This window comes from Bidens hawaiensis, unplaced genomic scaffold (assembly GCF_021521415.1).
Source record: "Bidens hawaiensis isolate Kalapana, Puna unplaced genomic scaffold, B.hawaiensis_p1.1 tig00036770_1, whole genome shotgun sequence".
Taxonomy (NCBI): domain Eukaryota; kingdom Viridiplantae; phylum Streptophyta; class Magnoliopsida; order Asterales; family Asteraceae; genus Bidens; species Bidens hawaiensis.
In genome coordinates, this window is record NW_027505434.1 from 1 (window position 1) to 19,040 (window position 19,040).

The 19,040-nt window shown below is 36.5% G+C and overlaps 1 protein-coding gene and 1 pseudogene across 1 annotated transcript; both read right to left on the reverse strand.

The window, feature by feature from the left end:
* Positions 1 to 1,895: 1,895 nt before the first annotated feature.
* Positions 1,896 to 5,542, reverse strand: LOC143613174 (F-box protein SKIP2 pseudogene; annotated as a pseudogene).
* A 3,909-nt stretch (positions 5,543 to 9,451) lies between these two features.
* Positions 9,452 to 17,048, reverse strand: LOC143613175 (glutamine-dependent NAD(+) synthetase-like). Its single transcript, XM_077086955.1, has 12 exons — positions 16,713 to 17,048; positions 15,028 to 15,333; positions 13,338 to 13,561; positions 13,165 to 13,268; positions 12,520 to 12,654; positions 12,283 to 12,451; positions 12,073 to 12,208; positions 11,535 to 11,673; positions 11,271 to 11,447; positions 10,383 to 10,646; positions 9,812 to 9,940; positions 9,452 to 9,739 (listed from the first exon to the last, which is right to left on the reverse strand). Exons 1-12 carry the CDS (start codon positions 16,904 to 16,906, stop codon positions 9,554 to 9,556), a joined length of 2,163 nt encoding a protein of 720 aa, XP_076943070.1. The 5' UTR covers positions 16,907 to 17,048; the 3' UTR covers positions 9,452 to 9,553.
* Positions 17,049 to 19,040: the final 1,992 nt, after the last annotated feature.

Genomic DNA, 19,040 nt, shown 5'->3' on the forward strand with positions numbered 1-19,040 from the left:
ATGGCGATCTCTCTTTCCTTTAGATCCATCAACTCTCAATTTACTTTATTTTTTTGAATGACCAACAAAAACAAGTTTATTAAAATTGAAACGACAAGTACAAAACATTCAGACTAGCAAGACACTAGTCAACACCACATCTCCAATAACAATTACACTTTAAACTTATACCGATCCTCTTTTTGTCTCGTCATATATCAACTTTGTTATCATTTGTACATTAACATACAAAATGAAGAATTTTCAAAATACTAATTTCTCTGTCTTTTGATATCTTTCCAAAATAAAAGTCAAGAAAACATCAATATAACTAAATACTTGACACGGTTTTCTAGATTTGTTGATATTTTTTATTGAAAACTTATCAACAATAAATAATTTTCTGTCACCCTCACTAAGTCGTGGGATCCATTAACATAAAACATAAAGAGTAGAATTAGATAAGTGGTCCAAGTCATTTCAAAGTATTATCATTAGCACCAAACTCTACTTTTGAATATTATAATGTTAAACATGATTGCGACTTGGATTAGAAAAACCATCGATGCAAGCAGTGTTTTAAGAACCGGTTGAAATCAGCCGGTTAAACCGGATTTCACACAATAGCCCGGTATTTTTTGCCGGTTTGCTAGACCATCATGCTGTCGGCGTTTTTCTAAAATATCGGTTTTTACTGACAAACCGGTTTTGAGTACGAGAAATTTTTGATATTTGTGGCCTATATTTTTCCAAAATTACTTTTAACCTAACAGTTAACATTCAAACGAGAAAACTTTAGGACTATGCTAGTGTTTTAAGAACCGGTTCAAACCAGCCGGTTAAACCGGATTTCACACAACAGCCCGGTATTTTTGGCCAGTTTGCTAGACCATCATACCGACGATTTTTTTTCTAAAATATCAGTTTTTACCGGCAAACCGGTTTTAAGTACGAGAAATTTTTGATATTTGTGGCCCATATTTTTCCAAAATTACTTTTAATCCAACAGTTAACATTTAAACGTGCAAATTTTAGGGCTACGTTTGTCACCGCCACCCCCAGGTTCAACAGGTTAAAACAGGTAACTATCATAAACTTCTTTTAACTTAAAAGAGGCCAAAATTGAACACCACCCATGACCATTATTTGTCTTCCTTCACTTGTCACTGCCGCCACCATCACCAACTGCCACGACCACCATGGATAAGCACCAAATTTCTTTTCTAAATGACTCATTTTAACGGAGGAAGGGTGAGATGGCTTGGGCAGGTACTTTATCTTCTAAAACGACTCATATTAACCCAGGGTGGGGTGGGGGTGGGTGGGTACTTTTCTATACTGGATCATTTTAACCCAGAGGTAGGGATGAGGGTGACTGTGCCCTAACGATTCATATTAACCCGATTTCATTTTGACTCCAACCAAACTGATACTTTTTAAAAACAGCCAGATTCCATTTCGCTTAGAATCCGTTTTGGCCCGAGCTAATTTTGCTTAAAACGACCCGTTTAGACACGAGGTAATTTTGCTTAAAGGACCCGTAACCTGAATTCTGCCCACTTTACCCGAGCTAATTTTGCTTAAAACGACCCGTTTAGACCCGAGGTAATTTTGCTTAAAACGACCCGTAACCTGAATTCTGCCCACTTTGCCGGGCCTAGTTTCCACCTGATCTTATTTGTTACCCAACCCACCGTTTTGTGATATTTAGTAGAATAGGTTTTGCGATTCAAATCGCTTACCCATTATCCAAATGTAGCTTGGTTTGTCTTAATATTATATAAGATGTTAATATTTGTGATTAGACAAAGTTACGGAGCAAAACTGAATAGTATTCAATCACAGACACAAGCAAAAGATAGATCAACATAACTCTGATTTGACTAACAAACACAACACTTTGCACCCTGCAGAAACAACCAAGATACGTTTTTAGGTGCGATCATGCGATACAAACATGTTTCTACAACTGTTTTCATGTGAAAAAGAATTGAAAGACAAGTTTAAAACAACAAAAAAGTATCAAGAGACAGGCCACACACAATCAAAACCAACAAAATGAACTAAATCAATCAATCAATCAATCAATCATACCCAGTAAAATCCCACCGACAGCAGAGCTATAGGTAGGGTCTGGGGAGGGTGGGATGTAGGCACACCGTACCTCTATCCAAAGGAATAAAGAGGTGGCTTCCAGAGAGACCCTCGGCTCTAAGAACATGTGTATGAAGCAAAAAAGGAAATCAAAGTTTAACAGTTATATAAAAAACTACTACTAATTATAATAATATTAATAAAAAGGTCACAGTTTAACCGCAATATAAAAGCTAATAATAATAATAATAAAATATTTAAGGGAAATACCATTATGGTATGTGACCTAAATAAGTTAAGTCTAAGCCCTAAGGTATTCAATTCTCTCTAAAAATCCTTAACTTTAATTCTACTTCTCCACGAATTCCTATCCTCAACCATGTCCTCGGAGAGGTTTAGGTCTATCAAATCATGCCTAATCCTCTCATCCCAAGTCAATTTCGGTCGTCCTCTACCCCTCCTCCCCTCTATAGTAATGTTTTCTACGGATCTAACAGGATTCGTCGTCTGTCTTCTCTTTACATGTCCAAACCATCTCAATCTCCACTCTCTTATCTTGTCTGCTATGTTCGCCACCCCTAATCTCTCGCGAAGCACAACGTTTCTTATTCTGTCTAGCCTTGTGTGCCCACACATCCAACGTAGCATTCTCATTTCTGCTACCTCCATCTTCCGCACTTGTGCCTTCTTGATGGCCCAACAATCTGTTCCATATAGCATTGCAGGTCTAACTGCCACCCTATAGAATTTTCCCTTCAGATTAGTCGGGAAACTCTTGTCGCATAATATACCTGTGGCTGCTTTCCATCTACACCATCCTACCTGAACTCGGTGGGTCACATCACTGTCTAATTCCCTATCGCTCTGTACAAATGATCCTAAATACTTGAACTTCGTTACCTGCGGGACCACCTGCCCTTCAATTGTGATGTGTGCGTCTTCACTGTCGTTTATCTCACCAAAATCACAGTGTAGGTACTCCGTCTTAGATCGGCTAATCTTTAAACCTTTTGTCTCTAAGGTTGTTCGCCACTCCTCAAGCCTCATGTTTAGATCTTGTTTTTTCTCAGCAAGTAACACAATATCGTCTGCGAACATCATGCACCACGGGAGAGTCCCCTGAATCGACTTTGACAACTCATCCAAGACTACTGCAAAAAGAAACGGGCTCAACGCTGACCCCTGGTGAAGACCTACCTCTATAGGAAATAAATCAGTATCCCCCACTGGCGCACGGACACTTGTTTCACTCCTGGTATACATATCCATAATTATCTCTATGTATTTCCTGGGCACTCTTCTACCCTCCAAGCACTCCCAGAGCACCTGTCGTGGCACACTGTCGTAGGCCTTTTCTAGGTCAATAAACACCATATGTAGATCACGCTTCTTCTCCCTATACTTTTCCATTAATCTTCTTATAAGGTGTATTGCCTCTGTGGTGGAACGCCCCGGCATGAAGCCAAATTGGTTGACCGTAACCTGAGTTTCTCGTCTAAGTCTAACCTCAATCACTCTTTCCCATAGCTTCATAGTATGACTTAGTAGTTTGATTCCTCGGTAGTTACCACAACATTGGGCGTCTCCTTTGTTCTTATAAATAGGAACTACAACACTGCTCCTCCACTGGTCTGGCATCTTACCTGATTTGAGAATACTATTGAACAGAGTAGTTAACCACATGACTCCTTCCTCCCCCAGACACTTCCACACCTCGATGGGTATGTTGTCTGGGCCAACCGCCTTAGACCTTCCCATCCTCCTAAGTGCGTCCTTCACCTCTTCTCGTGTGATCCGTCGGCAGTAGCAGTTATTCGATTGTTGTCGATGAAAGTTGAGATCAAATTGAACTAAACTTGAGATCAAATTCAAAGTAAAAAAAAAGTCATATATTAACACCAAAATGCAAACTTGTGATCAATTTAACTTCATATGTGAAAGATGGTTCATGAGTTATTACCACTTGACCATCTCCTGAAAGTGCAAGGCACAAAACTCCTACCTCCAAGAAACCCAAATCTTGTTTTGAATATCGATCCTCTTCGGCTCCCGGTCGAGTTAGATCTAACGGAACCAGGGTTAGGTTGAGTAACCGTAACAATCAGAGGAAATTCAACCGCATCTTCTTGCACAACACCATCACCATCACCACCATCCACCGCTTCAGTTTCAACCTCACACGGATCCAAACTAACCACCAACGAACCCCTAAGCGCACGCAACCAATCACCGACTTCAAAACCCACATTCTTGCATTTCTTCACCTTAATCTTGACCAAATTCGGACACCCCAAAGCGAACGCTTCAATCCCATGGTCCGAAACAAAACACCCCTTGATACAAAGCTTCTTTAACGCTACACATTTTTCCGCAATACACGATATCTCACTATCACCTATTGTCTCACTTCCACATAAAGCTAATCTTTCAAGCTTCCTACAATTTGTAGCAATCGCTTCTACGCTAATTAACCCAGGGTTCACTCCAATTAACACGAGTTCCTGAAGGTTCACGCTGTGCTTCGCAATCGCAAGCAACCCCTCGTCTCTGATCCTATTTGTTCTCCAACCGTCAATATGAAGCTTCCGTAAATACCTACGGTTCTCCGCCACGGTAACCACTCCCAAATCAGTACATTCCGGCGTCTTCACAATATGCAAAACCTCCAATTTCGTGCAATTCGAGAGACACGAGAGACCGGCATCCGAAACCTGAACCCTATCCAAATGAACTTCAACTAAAAAGTTATCCGAACTCGCAGCCTCCTTTAATACGTGATCCCAATCGCCTAAACACCGTAACAACTTTAAAGTTGTTAGGTTCTTCGCACCGGTAATCAACGGTTTAAACAACTGTCCGTTGTAAAGCTCTTTCAAACACACGGATTTCAGCAACGACGGCGAGGTAGAGGCACCGCTAAATGTTACATCAGCTGATGATGCATCTCCTTCTCCTCCGTCGCGTAAGCGCTTGACCGAGAGCTCCTTAAGCTCTGGGCGAGCGCATACACGCCCTTGACGCCAAACATACAAGATCCAGAGGAGAACTTGTTAAGATGTTTGCAGTTAGCGGCTAAATTTGCAATACCAATGTGGGTAACTTCTCCTCGACAGCCTCGCAGTTTGAGGCGGGTGAGATATGGGATGTGTAAGGATAATAAAAGCAGGGAATGGTCGGATATGCTAAGGGATCTGCGGTGGGAGCGTAGAGTGAGATTGGTGATGGAGTCGAAGCGGATGAAGAGGGTTGGGATGAAGGTGGAGAGGTCGTGGTTGGCGTTTAAGGAGAGGCGGTGGCGGCTTTGGCCTTCGATGTGGAGCCAGCGGGTGGAGACTAAGGAGCAGCGGTTGCGGTCGGCGGTGGGGAGGTAGTGGAAGATTAAAGCCAGGCAGTCGTCTGGTAGGTGGGATGTGAAGTCGGTTGCGGTTGGTGGTGGTGGTGTGTTTGATTGGGTGGTGGTGGTGGTGGTTTGTTTTTGGTAAGGTTAATAATGCAAAAGGTAAGGTTGTGGTGTGTGGTGAGAGTGAATTGGGTTGGAAGTTGGAAAAGGGTACCTGTTGTATTAATGGGTCTGACTAACGCTTATCCTTCTAGGGTGTGTTTTGTCTAGCTTTTATTATTATTACTAGTTTCAGGCCCGTATATTACATGGTTAATTGTTGAAAATTTTAAACTTTGATCATTAAGTGAAATACAGTCAACAAATTGATCATATATTGTTAATATAATTATAATTAAATTAAAATTACAGAAATTGCATAACTAAGATTCCACAAATATGTTACAAATAGGTAAAAACTTCTTTTTACATTACATTTGTGATTGTATTAGCATGTATACATTGTTTATCAAAAATCAAAATCTTTAGTTCATGTTTGCTTTTAACTCTTAATAAAGTAACATCTTAATAAAGTAACATATAGGTCTCCTCATAACTCTTGATATAGCCATATATAATTGTTCGTGTGACAAAAAAAAGTTCTTTAAGTACATACCAACTTTAAATAAATGATAATATATATCCATGATACTAATAAAAAAAATATGCATACACATAAAATATCATAGTTTTTAATCAATTAATATGATATCATTTGAAAATTTATGTTCATGTTTATTAAAAAAAGAAAAATTGGTTTTAAATAATCCCAACTATGGCCTATTGGTAAATATCCATCCCAACTTTACACTTGCCTGCTGGCAGTACCAACTACCTGTGCATTTGTTTTTAACGGGCCGCGACTAACGGATGTTAACTCCGTTAGTCTTTGTCTGACGTAGCCATCCCAACTGGCAAAAACTTGATTACGTGGAACGCGACGTGGCGGCTGACTGTGTATTATTATTATTATTATTATTATTATTAATAATCACCATTTCAACTAATTTACATATTAGTATATTACCAAACCCTAGTCCCCAATCTTCTAGACACCTATGACTACTATGACTACATAATAATCGGCGGCGACACCACCGGGCGCCGACTGTCCAACAGCCACCACCCTAATCTCTATCCGACCCGGCGGTGATGGCTGGAACCTTGCAAACCCTAACCCTAACTTTTATTTACCCACTTCATTGTGCAATACCCGATCAAAAATTATGGCATGAATTGGAAAATCAGATCTGGATCTGGATTTAAAAATCAGCTACGGATCTGGATCTGAAACTTTATTGCCGGAGTATTTAGGGTTGATCGGAAGCACATGGCTCGTTTTAGGTATGATTCTTGTGTGCTTGTTTTTGGGGAAGAGTTTAGTGTGGATATTAGAACTAGAAGGCCATGGAAGATTATTTTGATAAAGATGTTGCAGGTTTGGAGAAGGTGTTGGTGGCTCGCCAGGGAAACGAGGGGGGTGGTGGTGGCTCGCTGGGAAACGAGGGGTGGTGGTGGTGGTGGTACTGAACTAACAAAAAGGGGAGGGGGTATAATAATAATAATAATAATAATAATAATAATAATAATAATAATAATAATAATAATACACAGTCAGCTGCCACGTGTCGTTCCACGTAGGATGATTTTTGACAGCTGGGATGGCCACGTCAGATAAAGACAAACGGAGTTAATATCCGTTAGGCGCGGCCCGTTAAAAACAAACACATTAATAGTTGGTACCGCCAGCAGACAAGTGTAAAGTTGGGATGGATATTTACCAATAGGCCATAGTTGGGATTATTTAAAACCAATTTTCTTTAAAAAAACATGATTATCCCAAAAACCATATACCTATAATCATCCTTGGAATCTTTATAATTTGAAATTTATTGATCATGATAAATTTGTTATCATTAATATTCTGTGTATGAAAAATTTTTAATTGACTTTATATTTTACAATAAAAAATTGTATAATCAAACAACATAAAAACTGTAAAGTTAAATATAACAAAATAATTTGTTTGTTTAATATGAATGTAAATAATAGTGATTATTCTGAGTTAGAAGAATATTAAAACATTTAAAGTTGCATAAAGTGAAGGTAGTGATTCTTATTTATAATCGTCGAAAGTAGGGGCTTTCACTTTTACTCGTAACATGAAACCCAACCCAAATTAACCCGACCCGAGAAACTCGAACCCAAGAAAATACAAACCCAAACCTGAACCGAAGTAATTCCGGTTGGTTCTTGGGTCCGAATTCTAGGTTTCAGGTCAACCTGAAAACTTTTTGTTTTATAATCATATGTATTTTTAGGTATTAAAGGCTAAGCCTTAGCCCTAACGTTATCAGGATTTAGTCCAAGTCGATTTTTCTCATTCCACCTATTATGAATCGAATGTTTATTGTTTATTATTTTGAATATAATCCCTAATAAACACTTTAATTAACACTATAAAATTCATTAATCGTCTCTTGTCAATCCATATTGAGAATACTTATTATATGTAGTAATTGATTTAGTTGAAATAAACCAATAATTTTAATGTCATATATTGAAATGACTTAAAAGACAAGGACCATATATGAAAATTGGTTGAAAAAAAATGAGAAGGGCTATGGTATTGACAAGTGGCAAAATTGGTAGACTTTTATTAGAAGAGATAAGATTATTATTATTTTCTTATGTTTATTTATATTTTAAGAAGCTTATATCATACTTGTATAATTATGTGTTTTAATAAGCTGTTAAATTTATCATTCTTTGATGTGTTAGAGTAATAAGTTGTATATAAGCTAATAAGCATAAACTCAAAAGGCTAAACCAAACACCAAATTAAGCTTATTTTGTAAAAAAAAAAACTAAAAAAGCTATAAGCTTTGTTAAAAAAGCTAGGGCAAACACCCCTTGGTATATTATTATTATTATTATTATTATTATTATTATTATTATTATTATCTGTTTGTTTGTTATAGGGTAATGAAATGAGCGATAAAATGGAATGAATGAGGGAATCGAATGGACGAGGAATGACATGAATTATTAGTTTTTATTTTTTGGTAAGCTAGAAAAAGTCATTATACAATAAAAATGGTAGTGAGTGACGGTGGGATGGTGGTGGTGGGCGGTGGGCGGCAGTAGCGATTGTTGGTGGTGGCAGGTGGTGGTGGAGGCGGTAAGAAGCAGGTGATGGCTGGGAGCGATGATTGGTAGTGGCGGTGTTGGGTGGCGATGGTAGGTGGTGGTCGGTGGTCGGTGGCGGCGGCAGAGGCGGGTGGTGGTGGTGGAGGCTGGCAGAGGCAGTGGTGGTGAGAGGGCAATAGTTAGTAGTGGTGGGAGAGTGGTGGAGATGATATAATGTGAAAGAGGGATGAAATGAAAAAAAAACAAGGGTAGTGGATGAAATGAATTTGGAGTGTTTTAGAGGGAATGAAATGAACATGGTAATGGGTGGTTCCATTCTATTGACCAACCAAAAACATTTTTTTTTTCATTCTATGATAATGGTCTATTCCATTTCGTCTGTCATTCATGCATACCAAACATTAACTTTTAGTATAAAATAACTATTGATAGCCTTGGAAAGTAGTTATTTATTATCATGATGTTTCATGTCACATTTTTAATGAATTTTTACATATGAATCAAATATTGGCAGTCAATGTTAGCTCATCCTATTTCGAGGTGTTTGAATTCGGGGTTGATTCGGTGTTGTTTTATCCTATTTCAGTAGCATCAATGGTTAACTTATAGTCGTTTGTGAAAGGAGTTACGGGTGTGGTTATGAATGGGAGATTAGACGAATTCTTTGTGCAAAATTTTTTATCTGGATTTGCGGTGGTTAATAGTTGGCCGATATATGAAGGTATGTTTTTGAGGAAAGATGCCGTTGAAGATAACGTTAGCATCGGTTGTAACAGCAGCGGCGTTTTACTTCTTATCTTCGGTTTCGTAAAATTTGTAAATCGTAATAATAATATGTATCAAAATGTAATAACATATGAAAGTTTATTATCTCATCTTTGTAAATTAGTTCAACATCATTTATTCATAAATCAACGACGAGCATATAACTGTCGATAACGGAAAAGTAAGTTAAAGACCAGCTTTAGGATCAACTGAACCAGCTGCTACAACTCCCACACCATTTGCTGATGCGGGCACGTCTTTACCAACATTAAGCTCGTTCACGAGTTCATCTATTTTCCGAAACTGATACGGCCATCTTGAGTTATACAGAAACTGCCTCAAGTCAAACCTGTTGTCTTCTGGTGAATAACTCTGTCAGCACGAAATCAGTTAGCACGTGCACGACAAATAAACATTCGGTTGTAAAAATATGAAATGGAATACCTCAGCATGATAAGACGGCGTTATTACTGTCATCTTGTGTCGGTTAATCGAATAATATTTAAAAAAGCGCTTCACTTTTTCAGCCACCTCTGCAGGACTTAGCTTTGATCCCCATCCAAAACAAAGATTCTGTATATGAACGAACATTTGTTCAGTGAACTGTTCATGAGCTGTTTGGCAGGAAGTTTGTTTACGTTCGTTTATTAAACGAATAAAAACTTTGTTCATTTAGTTAAACAAAAGAACATGAACTAATCGTTTATGCTCTTTAATCTATGTTTACTTATGCTAGTTTATGCTTGTTTTGAGTCCCGTTTAGTTACCATAGTTAATATACTCACTTAACTTTTTAGGCGCAACACATTGTTGTTTACAACTTTTAAATCGCTTTAGCGTTGATATGTTTGTTCGTTTATGTTCATGCACCGTTCGTTTATAATGTTAAAGAATGAACACAAATAAAAACCTCGTTCGTTTTCGATCGTGTGTTCGGTTAAAGTTAACGAACGAACAAGAACACATCATGTGTTTGTTCAGTTCGTTTACAGGTCTAAACAAATTTAAGACAAACCTTGAACATAGACACGGGCCCACATCGGAAGATCTTCCTCAACCTTCCATATACCGAGAGTTCATCATATGTCATCCCCATGTCCACCTCATCCAGTTGACTGTAGTTTGACCGGATGGGCTCCAGTTCAGCAGTTGGGGGAGCCGCTTCAATCTCGGCTAAAGACGAAAAACCGAGATGTGTAGCCGCCCATTTCAAAAACATTCTAAGATCCTGTTTGCTAATACTTCCGATAGGATTAATATCCGCCGAGCTGCAGTCATACTAAAATAGCAAAGCAAAATTTAAAAATAATAAAATTACTAAAAATAATTAAAAAAAAAGGAAAATTGGATTTTAATAATCCCAACTTAATGCAGTTGGCTGATAATAATCCCAACTTTGGAAATAGCTGTCACCGGTCCCAACTTTCACACTATTTATTTTCATTAGACCTCCGTTAAAAAAAACTTAACGACGTTATGTTTTTTTCCAAATTTCAAACTGATATTTTAGGGCTTTTGATCGGAATGAGAATACGAGTCGATTGATGTAAAACTTACATCCAAACGGTGGTCCAAACGACTAAAGGAAGCTTCAATTTCGGTGTTTAAACTTTTAATTAACAAAAATCAAGCTGTTTGAAGCGTCGTTTCGAGTTAAGTTTTACATCAATCGACTCGTATTCTCATTCCGATCAAAAGCCCTAAAATATCAGTTTGAAATTTGGAAAAAAACATAACATCGTTAAGTTTTTTTTAATGGAGGTCCAATGAAAATAAATAGTGTGAAAGTTGGGACCAGTGACAGCTACTTTCAAAGTTTGGATTATTATCAGCCAACTGCATTAAGTTGGGATTATTAAAATCCAATTTTCCAAAAAAAAAAACAACCGAGGCTTAACCGTACCTTTGTTAGGTAACCACGCAATCCTTCATCGACATTTGAGCTACCGAGCACTAAATAAAAACCCGATTTGTTATGAACCCATGGCAATAACGATGCTAACATAAACGCCAAAACCATCCGTATTCGCGCTTGAATGTTTTGCAGCCCTAAATTTTCAATGTTTGATCCTCCATCAACCTGTAATTAATTAATATATATATATATATAATCTCGTGAAAGAAAAATAAGATATAACGATTGAACATTTCGTGTTTTAACTTCTACCTTGTAGCGTGGTCGTTTTCCGGTAAGTGTTTGAAAGAGAGACAAAAAGGAGGAAACGACCGTGTCAATAGAAACATCAAGATGCCATGATCCAATCTCATCTGCAAGTGTTTTTGCTCGTGCACGCGTGGCATCGGAACTGTATATCACATTAGTAAAAAATACTTAACTTTGTAGAAAATGTTTTCAGATCCAATAAAAACCGTGTAGAAAATGCGTTTTCCAAATTCTTTAGCTGTATATTATATTAGTAAAAATACTTAACTTTGTATAAACTGTCAAACTACTCAAGAAATTACATGTTTTCAGATCCCATAAAAACCGTGTAGAAAATGTGTTTTGCAAATTCTTTAACTGTTTATTATATTAATAAAAAAAACTTAAACTTTGTATAAATTATCAAACTTTTCAAGAAATTACATGTTTTCAGATCCCATAAAAACTGTGTAGAAAATGCGTTTTGCAAATTCTTTAAAATAATATATTAGTAAAAAAAAACTTAACTTTGTATATATTATAAAACTTTTCTAGAAATCACCTGTTTTCAGATCCCATAAAAACCGTGTAGAATATGCGTTTTGCAAATTCTTTGCTGTCGGTAGGAAATTGCCCGTCGGTATAGTTTCCAATTCTTATAGCATCCGACTTAACTTGTTCGTCTCCATTTTCAATCTCTGAATAAATGAATTATTACATCATAATCTTTATACCAGGAAAAATATTTTTGTGAAAATAATAAAAATCTAACCTTTAACTACCAGCTGACACATGCATCCGACAATACCGGCTACTGAGGAGCTATCGGCCCCACCCGAAAGCGGAAGCAAAAAACCCGAAGCACCGCTTCTTCTTAAGTAATCCCAGAGCCAGCAACCGGGCCCGAATGCTATTTCTTCCTCGGGAGTATGATAATTAATCTGTTACATTAATGTAACACGGTTAAAAGGTAAAAGTAACTTCCATTAAATTACCGCACAAAACTTACCTTTAACGGGCTTGAAAGAGACATTTGGAGGTTAAAAGGCTTACAAAGCTTGTAAGGAACATTTATAGATGTAACATGCTTCTTACAACTTGCTTGTTCTTGAAAACTGCTTATTGATCCTCTTAAACTAGCAACCTTCAATAAATCATATAAAAAATTTAACATTTTTTTAAAAGAGTAAACTGCGGTTTTCTCCCTGTGGTTTGTCTAAATCTGCGGTTTTTGTCTAATAGTTTCAAATTTGCGATTTTCGTCCCGGTGGTCTCATTTCACTTGCAGTTAAACCTGACCCCACTAACCCCGTTAAGTTTGGGCGTTAAACCCATCATCGTGCCCCTCACGTTATGGGCAGTTTTGTCCCTTTTTTTTCAAATACACCCCAACCCCTCACGTGAGGGGGCATGCGAATTTGGGGAGAAAAAAGACAAAACTACCCCTCACGTGAGGCGCACGCTGATGGGTTTAACGTAGTACTTAACGGGGTTAGTGTAGTCGGGTTTAATTGCAAGTGAAATGAAGCCATAGGGACGAAAATCGCAAATTTGAAACTATTGGACTAAAACCGCATATTTAGACAAATTATAGAGAAGAAAACCGCAGTTTACTCTTCTTAAAAAAATGTGACATAAATGATATAAAACTTACTGCATCAAGATCTATTTGTGCGACAACCACTTCAACATCCTTTAACGAGAACTGCGTCCCTTGCGCGACCACATCTCCGTTAACAACAATACACGCACAACCATCTACAATAGATATAAAGATGATGAAAATAAAGTTCAAATGATTATAATTCAAATAACGAAACTACTAACCGTAATAAAGACGGCCTCCATCACACCCTTGATGATTACTGTACATATACACTCCACCACGCGTATGCGTAGCGCCTATAAATGCACGCATACGAAGGTCAAGTTTTCTTAATTGGTGATGACTTCCACTTGCATTCATAAACACTTCAACACCGTTTAATGCAAGCTCGGTGTGTGGTGGAATTGGAGTAAATAGTTCTTCGCAAACTTCTGCTGCAACCGCACTAACAAAGCACAATTCACAAGAAACATATATATTACTATCATGAATACTTAAAAAGTAGAGTAAACTGCGGTGTTCGTCCCTATAATTTGTCTAAATTTGTGGTTTTAGTTCAATAGTTTCAAATTTGCGATTTTCGTCCATGTGGTTTCATTTCACTTGCAATTAATCCCGACTACACTAACCCCGTTAAGTCTTGTCGTTAAACCCATCAGTGTGCGCCTCACGTGAGGGGCAGTTTTGTCTTTTCCTCCCCGAATTATCCCCAGTCCTAAAATTGCATGACCCCACACGTGAGGGGTTGGGGTGTATTTGAAAAAAAAGGGACAAAACTGCCCATAACGTGAAGGGCACGATGATGTGTTTAACGACCAAAATTAGCAGGGTTAGTGGGTCGGGTTTAATGGCAAGTGAAATGAAACCACCGGGACGAAAATCGCAAATTTGAAACTATTGGACTAAAACCGTAGATTTAGACAAACCACAGGGACGAAAACCGCAGTTTACTCTAAAAAGTACTTAAACGTAGGACTAAATGAACCGAACGTTCAACAAACTGTTTGTGAACGGTTTGGCAGGAAGTTCGTTTATGTTCGTTGGTTAAATAAATGAACAAACAAGATCAGAGGCCATGTTCATTCAATTGTGTTCGTGAACATTCGATAGCGTGTTCATTTATGTTTGTTCATAAAAGGTTTTTAAGACTTTTAAATGTCTTTTCTTTAACTGTTTATTATATTAGTAAAAAAACTTAAACTTTGTATAAATTATCAAACTTTTCAAGAAATTACATGTTTTCAGTTCCCATAAAAACCGTGTAGAAAATGCGTTTCACAAATTATTTAACTGCATATTATATTACTAAAAAAAACTTAACCTTGTATAAATTATAAAACTTTTCAAGAAATAACCTGTTTTTTTTTTCTATTTTTCTCACAAAAATATTTTTCCTGGTATAAAGATTATGATGCCATAATTCATTTATTCAGAGATTGTAAATGGAGGTTTGTGAACGTTAGATATTGTGTTCGTTTACGTTCATTTAAGTCTGTTTATGTTCACTAATGTTTGTTTGTTTGTTTACGTTTGTTCATTGAAGGTTTTTAATACTTTAGAACGACTTTTCTAATCTTATCATACAAATTTAAGTAAAACTATTAACTATAAAACGAATATATATACGAGTATTAAGTGATTAACTTATATTTAAAAAAACATGTGAACATGAATGTCCAAACCGTTGACGTTGACCATTTTCGGTTAGCCAAATCAAATAAAACATTGTGTTCGTGAACAAGTTCATTTCCTTAACGGACATGAACAAGAAAATTCGTTTGGTTAGTTGTTCGTGAACTATTCGCTTGTCCGATAAAAGCTTAATGGACGAACATGAACAAGGCCTTGCTCGGTTAAGTACATTTACAGCGCTACTTATAAGTGCTTAAAAGTAAAGTCTTTTGAACTTACGTGTCAAGAAACTGCATGAAACCGTAACCGAACGGTACCGTTTTCTGTTGCAAAGCTTCAGAAATGTCGGTTGGAAGATGAAACTCTTCAAGTTGGTCACTTTGTTTCCATGCTGTAAACCACCTAAGTTCTCGGTAATTTCCATCATTTGCAAGCCACATTTTCGCGCGTATCATTATTATCTTTCGGTTAAGACAAAGAACTTGACAGTTATACCGTTCGGATCCTTTGAGAACAGGCATACCAAAACTACATAATATGTCATCTGTCCAGTCACCAAGCAATAACTCCTTCAAGCACTCCCACCTGCAGTGTACTTTAATATTATAACTAACTAACTAACTAACTAACTAACTAAATTTCAACAAGAGTATATAGTTCTAATTTGTAAATGACTAAATGGTTGGTTTCGCCGCGTGGCGTTCAGTGATTGGACCAAATTTCTTTAGTCAAAGTTTTAACCAATTTACGTTTCTACCCCTGAACTTTAATAGACTTATCATACGGATATGACCCTGAACTTTTAATAATTTTGTTCTTTAACCAATTTACGTTTCTACCCCTGAACTTTAATAGAGTTGTCATACGGCCCTTTAAGTTTAATACAGTCATTTGTTTCTTTTATTAACCACTATTTTTTCTTTTTTTATTTTTTTTATCTAACTTATTATAATTGAAACTAACTTTTAACTTCAGACATGTTTCCTTAAAAGTATACCTTTGCTTATTATTACCGTCATTTAGGTTAAAGTATACATAATCTATATTAACCCATCGATATACCAGGTAACAGATATACCGAACCAGGGTCGTCCTCGCCAATCACCCACGTAGGCCCGAAACTTTTAAATTTATATATATATAATATGAATTTATAAAAATATATATTATTAATAATTAAACCCAATTTACCCAATTCATTTAAGCTTATTAAAAAAATTGCAAAGCCCAAACAATAACCCAATAAGCCCATTTAAAAATTTAATTTTTAAACCCAATAAAAAAAACCTTTTACTTAAAAGGCCCAATTTTTTTCTTGCCGTACCGCACCAAACATCACACACTGGTTTTAAACATTCCGTGCAAACATCTGCAAACGAGCCAAGCTGCTCGCGAGCTACTCGAGATCGAGTCGAGCATAAACGAGCCTGAGCCCGAGCCTAAAATAAAGCTCGTTTAATAAACGAGCCCGAGCTTCACTTATCGAGCTCGAGCCGGCTCGCGAGCCTAAACAAGCCTGTCATTTATATATTTTTTATAAATATATATATTAATATATACATATATATTTAATAATTATTAGTTGATATATATAATTTTATGAAAAAAAAACTAAATAACATATATTATTTTATACATAACGTTGTAATGAAAATAAATACACAAATATAATTATAAATATAAATAAAATTAATTAAAAAATATCATACAAGCCGAGCCCGAGCTCGAGCTTGAAAAACTATGAAACGAGCCGAGTTCGAGCTCCGTATAAGTTAAACGAGCCGAGCTCGGGCTCGGTTCCGCTCGTTTGCACCCCTAGCTGCAAACAGTTGGACTAAAGTTGCAATTTTTAAAACCTGAGGACTAAGCTTACGACAATTCATATACCCTAATCCCCAAATCAAAACCCTAACTAAATCTTGAACCAATTAACATACAATTGAACAAAATTAAACTAATCTTACGCGTGATTAACAGTATCAAGCTCCAGAAAATGATCTTCACACCCGTAGCCGGTGATCTCAAGCTCCGGGCCGAGCCGAATAACCGCGCCGGCTTGTTTAGCCTTAACTATTGATTCTTTAATGTTTTTCAAATTGCAGTCGAATTCCATTGCCCATTGGTTTAAATTGCATGTGGCAACCTTCAGCAGCCTCATATTCGAGACGGGTTTTTATCTAATTGAACAAATAATTAAGATTGTGTGTGTGTGTATTGTATATATATATATATAGGTTCAATTGGGTGTTCAAAGATTGATGCTTTCAAAGATTATATGGAATCTTAACCAAAGTTTTGGAGTGATGTTTGTTTTGGTTTTTATGTTTTTATTTTAGAATGTATTTTAAAGATATTTTTATTTTTTAAGTGGGTACGGTGCGGTTCGGTGTGGTTTGGATTAGAGGTGCGCAAACTGGTATAAAACTCAAAACCGGTTTGGGTTAAAACCGGTTCGATTTGTTCAACAAAAATCAAAACCAGTTTATGATCGGTTTCGCTTCATGTTAAAACCGGTTTCTTACCATGTTATGATCGGTTTCGGTTCGGGTTTTGACTGGTTTTTGCCCGGTTTCGATTCGGTTAACCGGTTTGGAACCGGTTTTGATGAAGAAAATTACAAACCGGTTCCAAGCCGACAGTTTCAATCGGTTCCAAACCAGTTTCTACATAATCAGTATCAAACCGGTTCGGTGTCGGTTTAGTTAACCGGTTTATTTGCCCACCTCTAGTTTGGATTAAAACTGAAACGAAAACCAAGGTTTCGGTTTTTTGATTTTTGAAAACTGTTTGGTTTGTTTTTTTTTATTTTGGTTTTTGGGTTCAAATCGTTTTTTTTGGTATTGTTAATCGGGCTAATAGTTTGCGGTCCAAAAAATTTGACCCGTAATATTTTACTAAAAACTAGACCCAAACCGTCGGTTTCTAATTCGATTCAGTTTTTTTGGTTAGTTTATTTGGTTTTTTAGAGTTGTTTTTTTTTTTCGGTTTTATGCATGCTTCGTATTCAAGTTGGGTTTGACTAATTGAACAAATAATAATCATGATTGTGTGTATGAAGAGGTTCAATTGGGTGTTCAAAGTCTAGCCTTAAGTTTTGGGTTTGAATCAAAATTGATGCTTGGAAAGATTATGTGGAATCTTAACCAAAGTTTTGGGGTGATGTTTATTCTTGTTTTTATGTTTTTAGAATTTATTTTTTATACGTATTTAGAATGCCAATAAAGCTAAAAAGTTTCGGGTTTGAATCGATCCCAATCGGGTGTTAGCACAACGTAGAAGTATACAAACCAGTTTCATGCCCTAAAGCGGTTTGGGTTGATAGCGGTTTGGTTTGGTTACAAAAGTCAAAATCGGTTTATGATTGGTTCCGGTTTAAACTGGTTTCTTGACTGCTTTACGATTGGTTTTTGACCGGTTTTCGGTTTCCATATAGAGATTTACAAACCGATTTTGAACATGGGGTTTCAGTCGGTTCCAAACAAGTTTATACATAATCGGATTCAGACCAGTTGAGTTTCGGTTTGATTTTTTGGTCGGTTTGGCTAACCGGTTTTTTTTGCCCACATCTACCACCGTGGGGCTTTAGGTAGCGGGTTTTTCCCTGAACAAGAGACAATGGGCTTAGGGTACCGAACATTGTCTGTGATCATGAATGTACGAATTTTCTTTTGTCATTGGATTACTCCGGATATTCAAGCTTTATTCGTTAATGGTTAATAAAATTACATATTTTACAAAAATTAAACAGAAATTGTATATTCTATTAATTTTTGTGGATATTTAGAATCACTTCCAAATGGACCAAATCTATAGTGGGTTCAAGACCACAAGTCCACAAGAGTAATAGAATATTTGAGTATTTTATGAATGGATTTTTTTTTCTTTTTGTTATATTCTATATCATAGAATCATAACTTATATTTTATTTTGTTTTAAATAGAACCTGGTTTTTAAAAGTTTATATTAGAATTTGCATATAAGAATTTAAAGTAAACTTTGTATTTATTTCTTAAAAAGTTTAATATTAATAAAAATTAGAGAAAACCAAAATACAGATTAAATGAAATTATGAAAAACAAAATAATCGTTTGGGAAAACCTCCATGACCACCTCATTAAAGCAGTGATAACATCCACACATGAATGTTACAAAGAATCATCATAAAAGATTTTGTTACTAGTACATGTCACTAAATTATCTCATAAATTTATTGCGAGTTTGCGACTGTAGTGGCGTTTACTTCTTATCTTCGGTTTTGTAAATCGTAATAATATATGAAGTTTACTATCTAA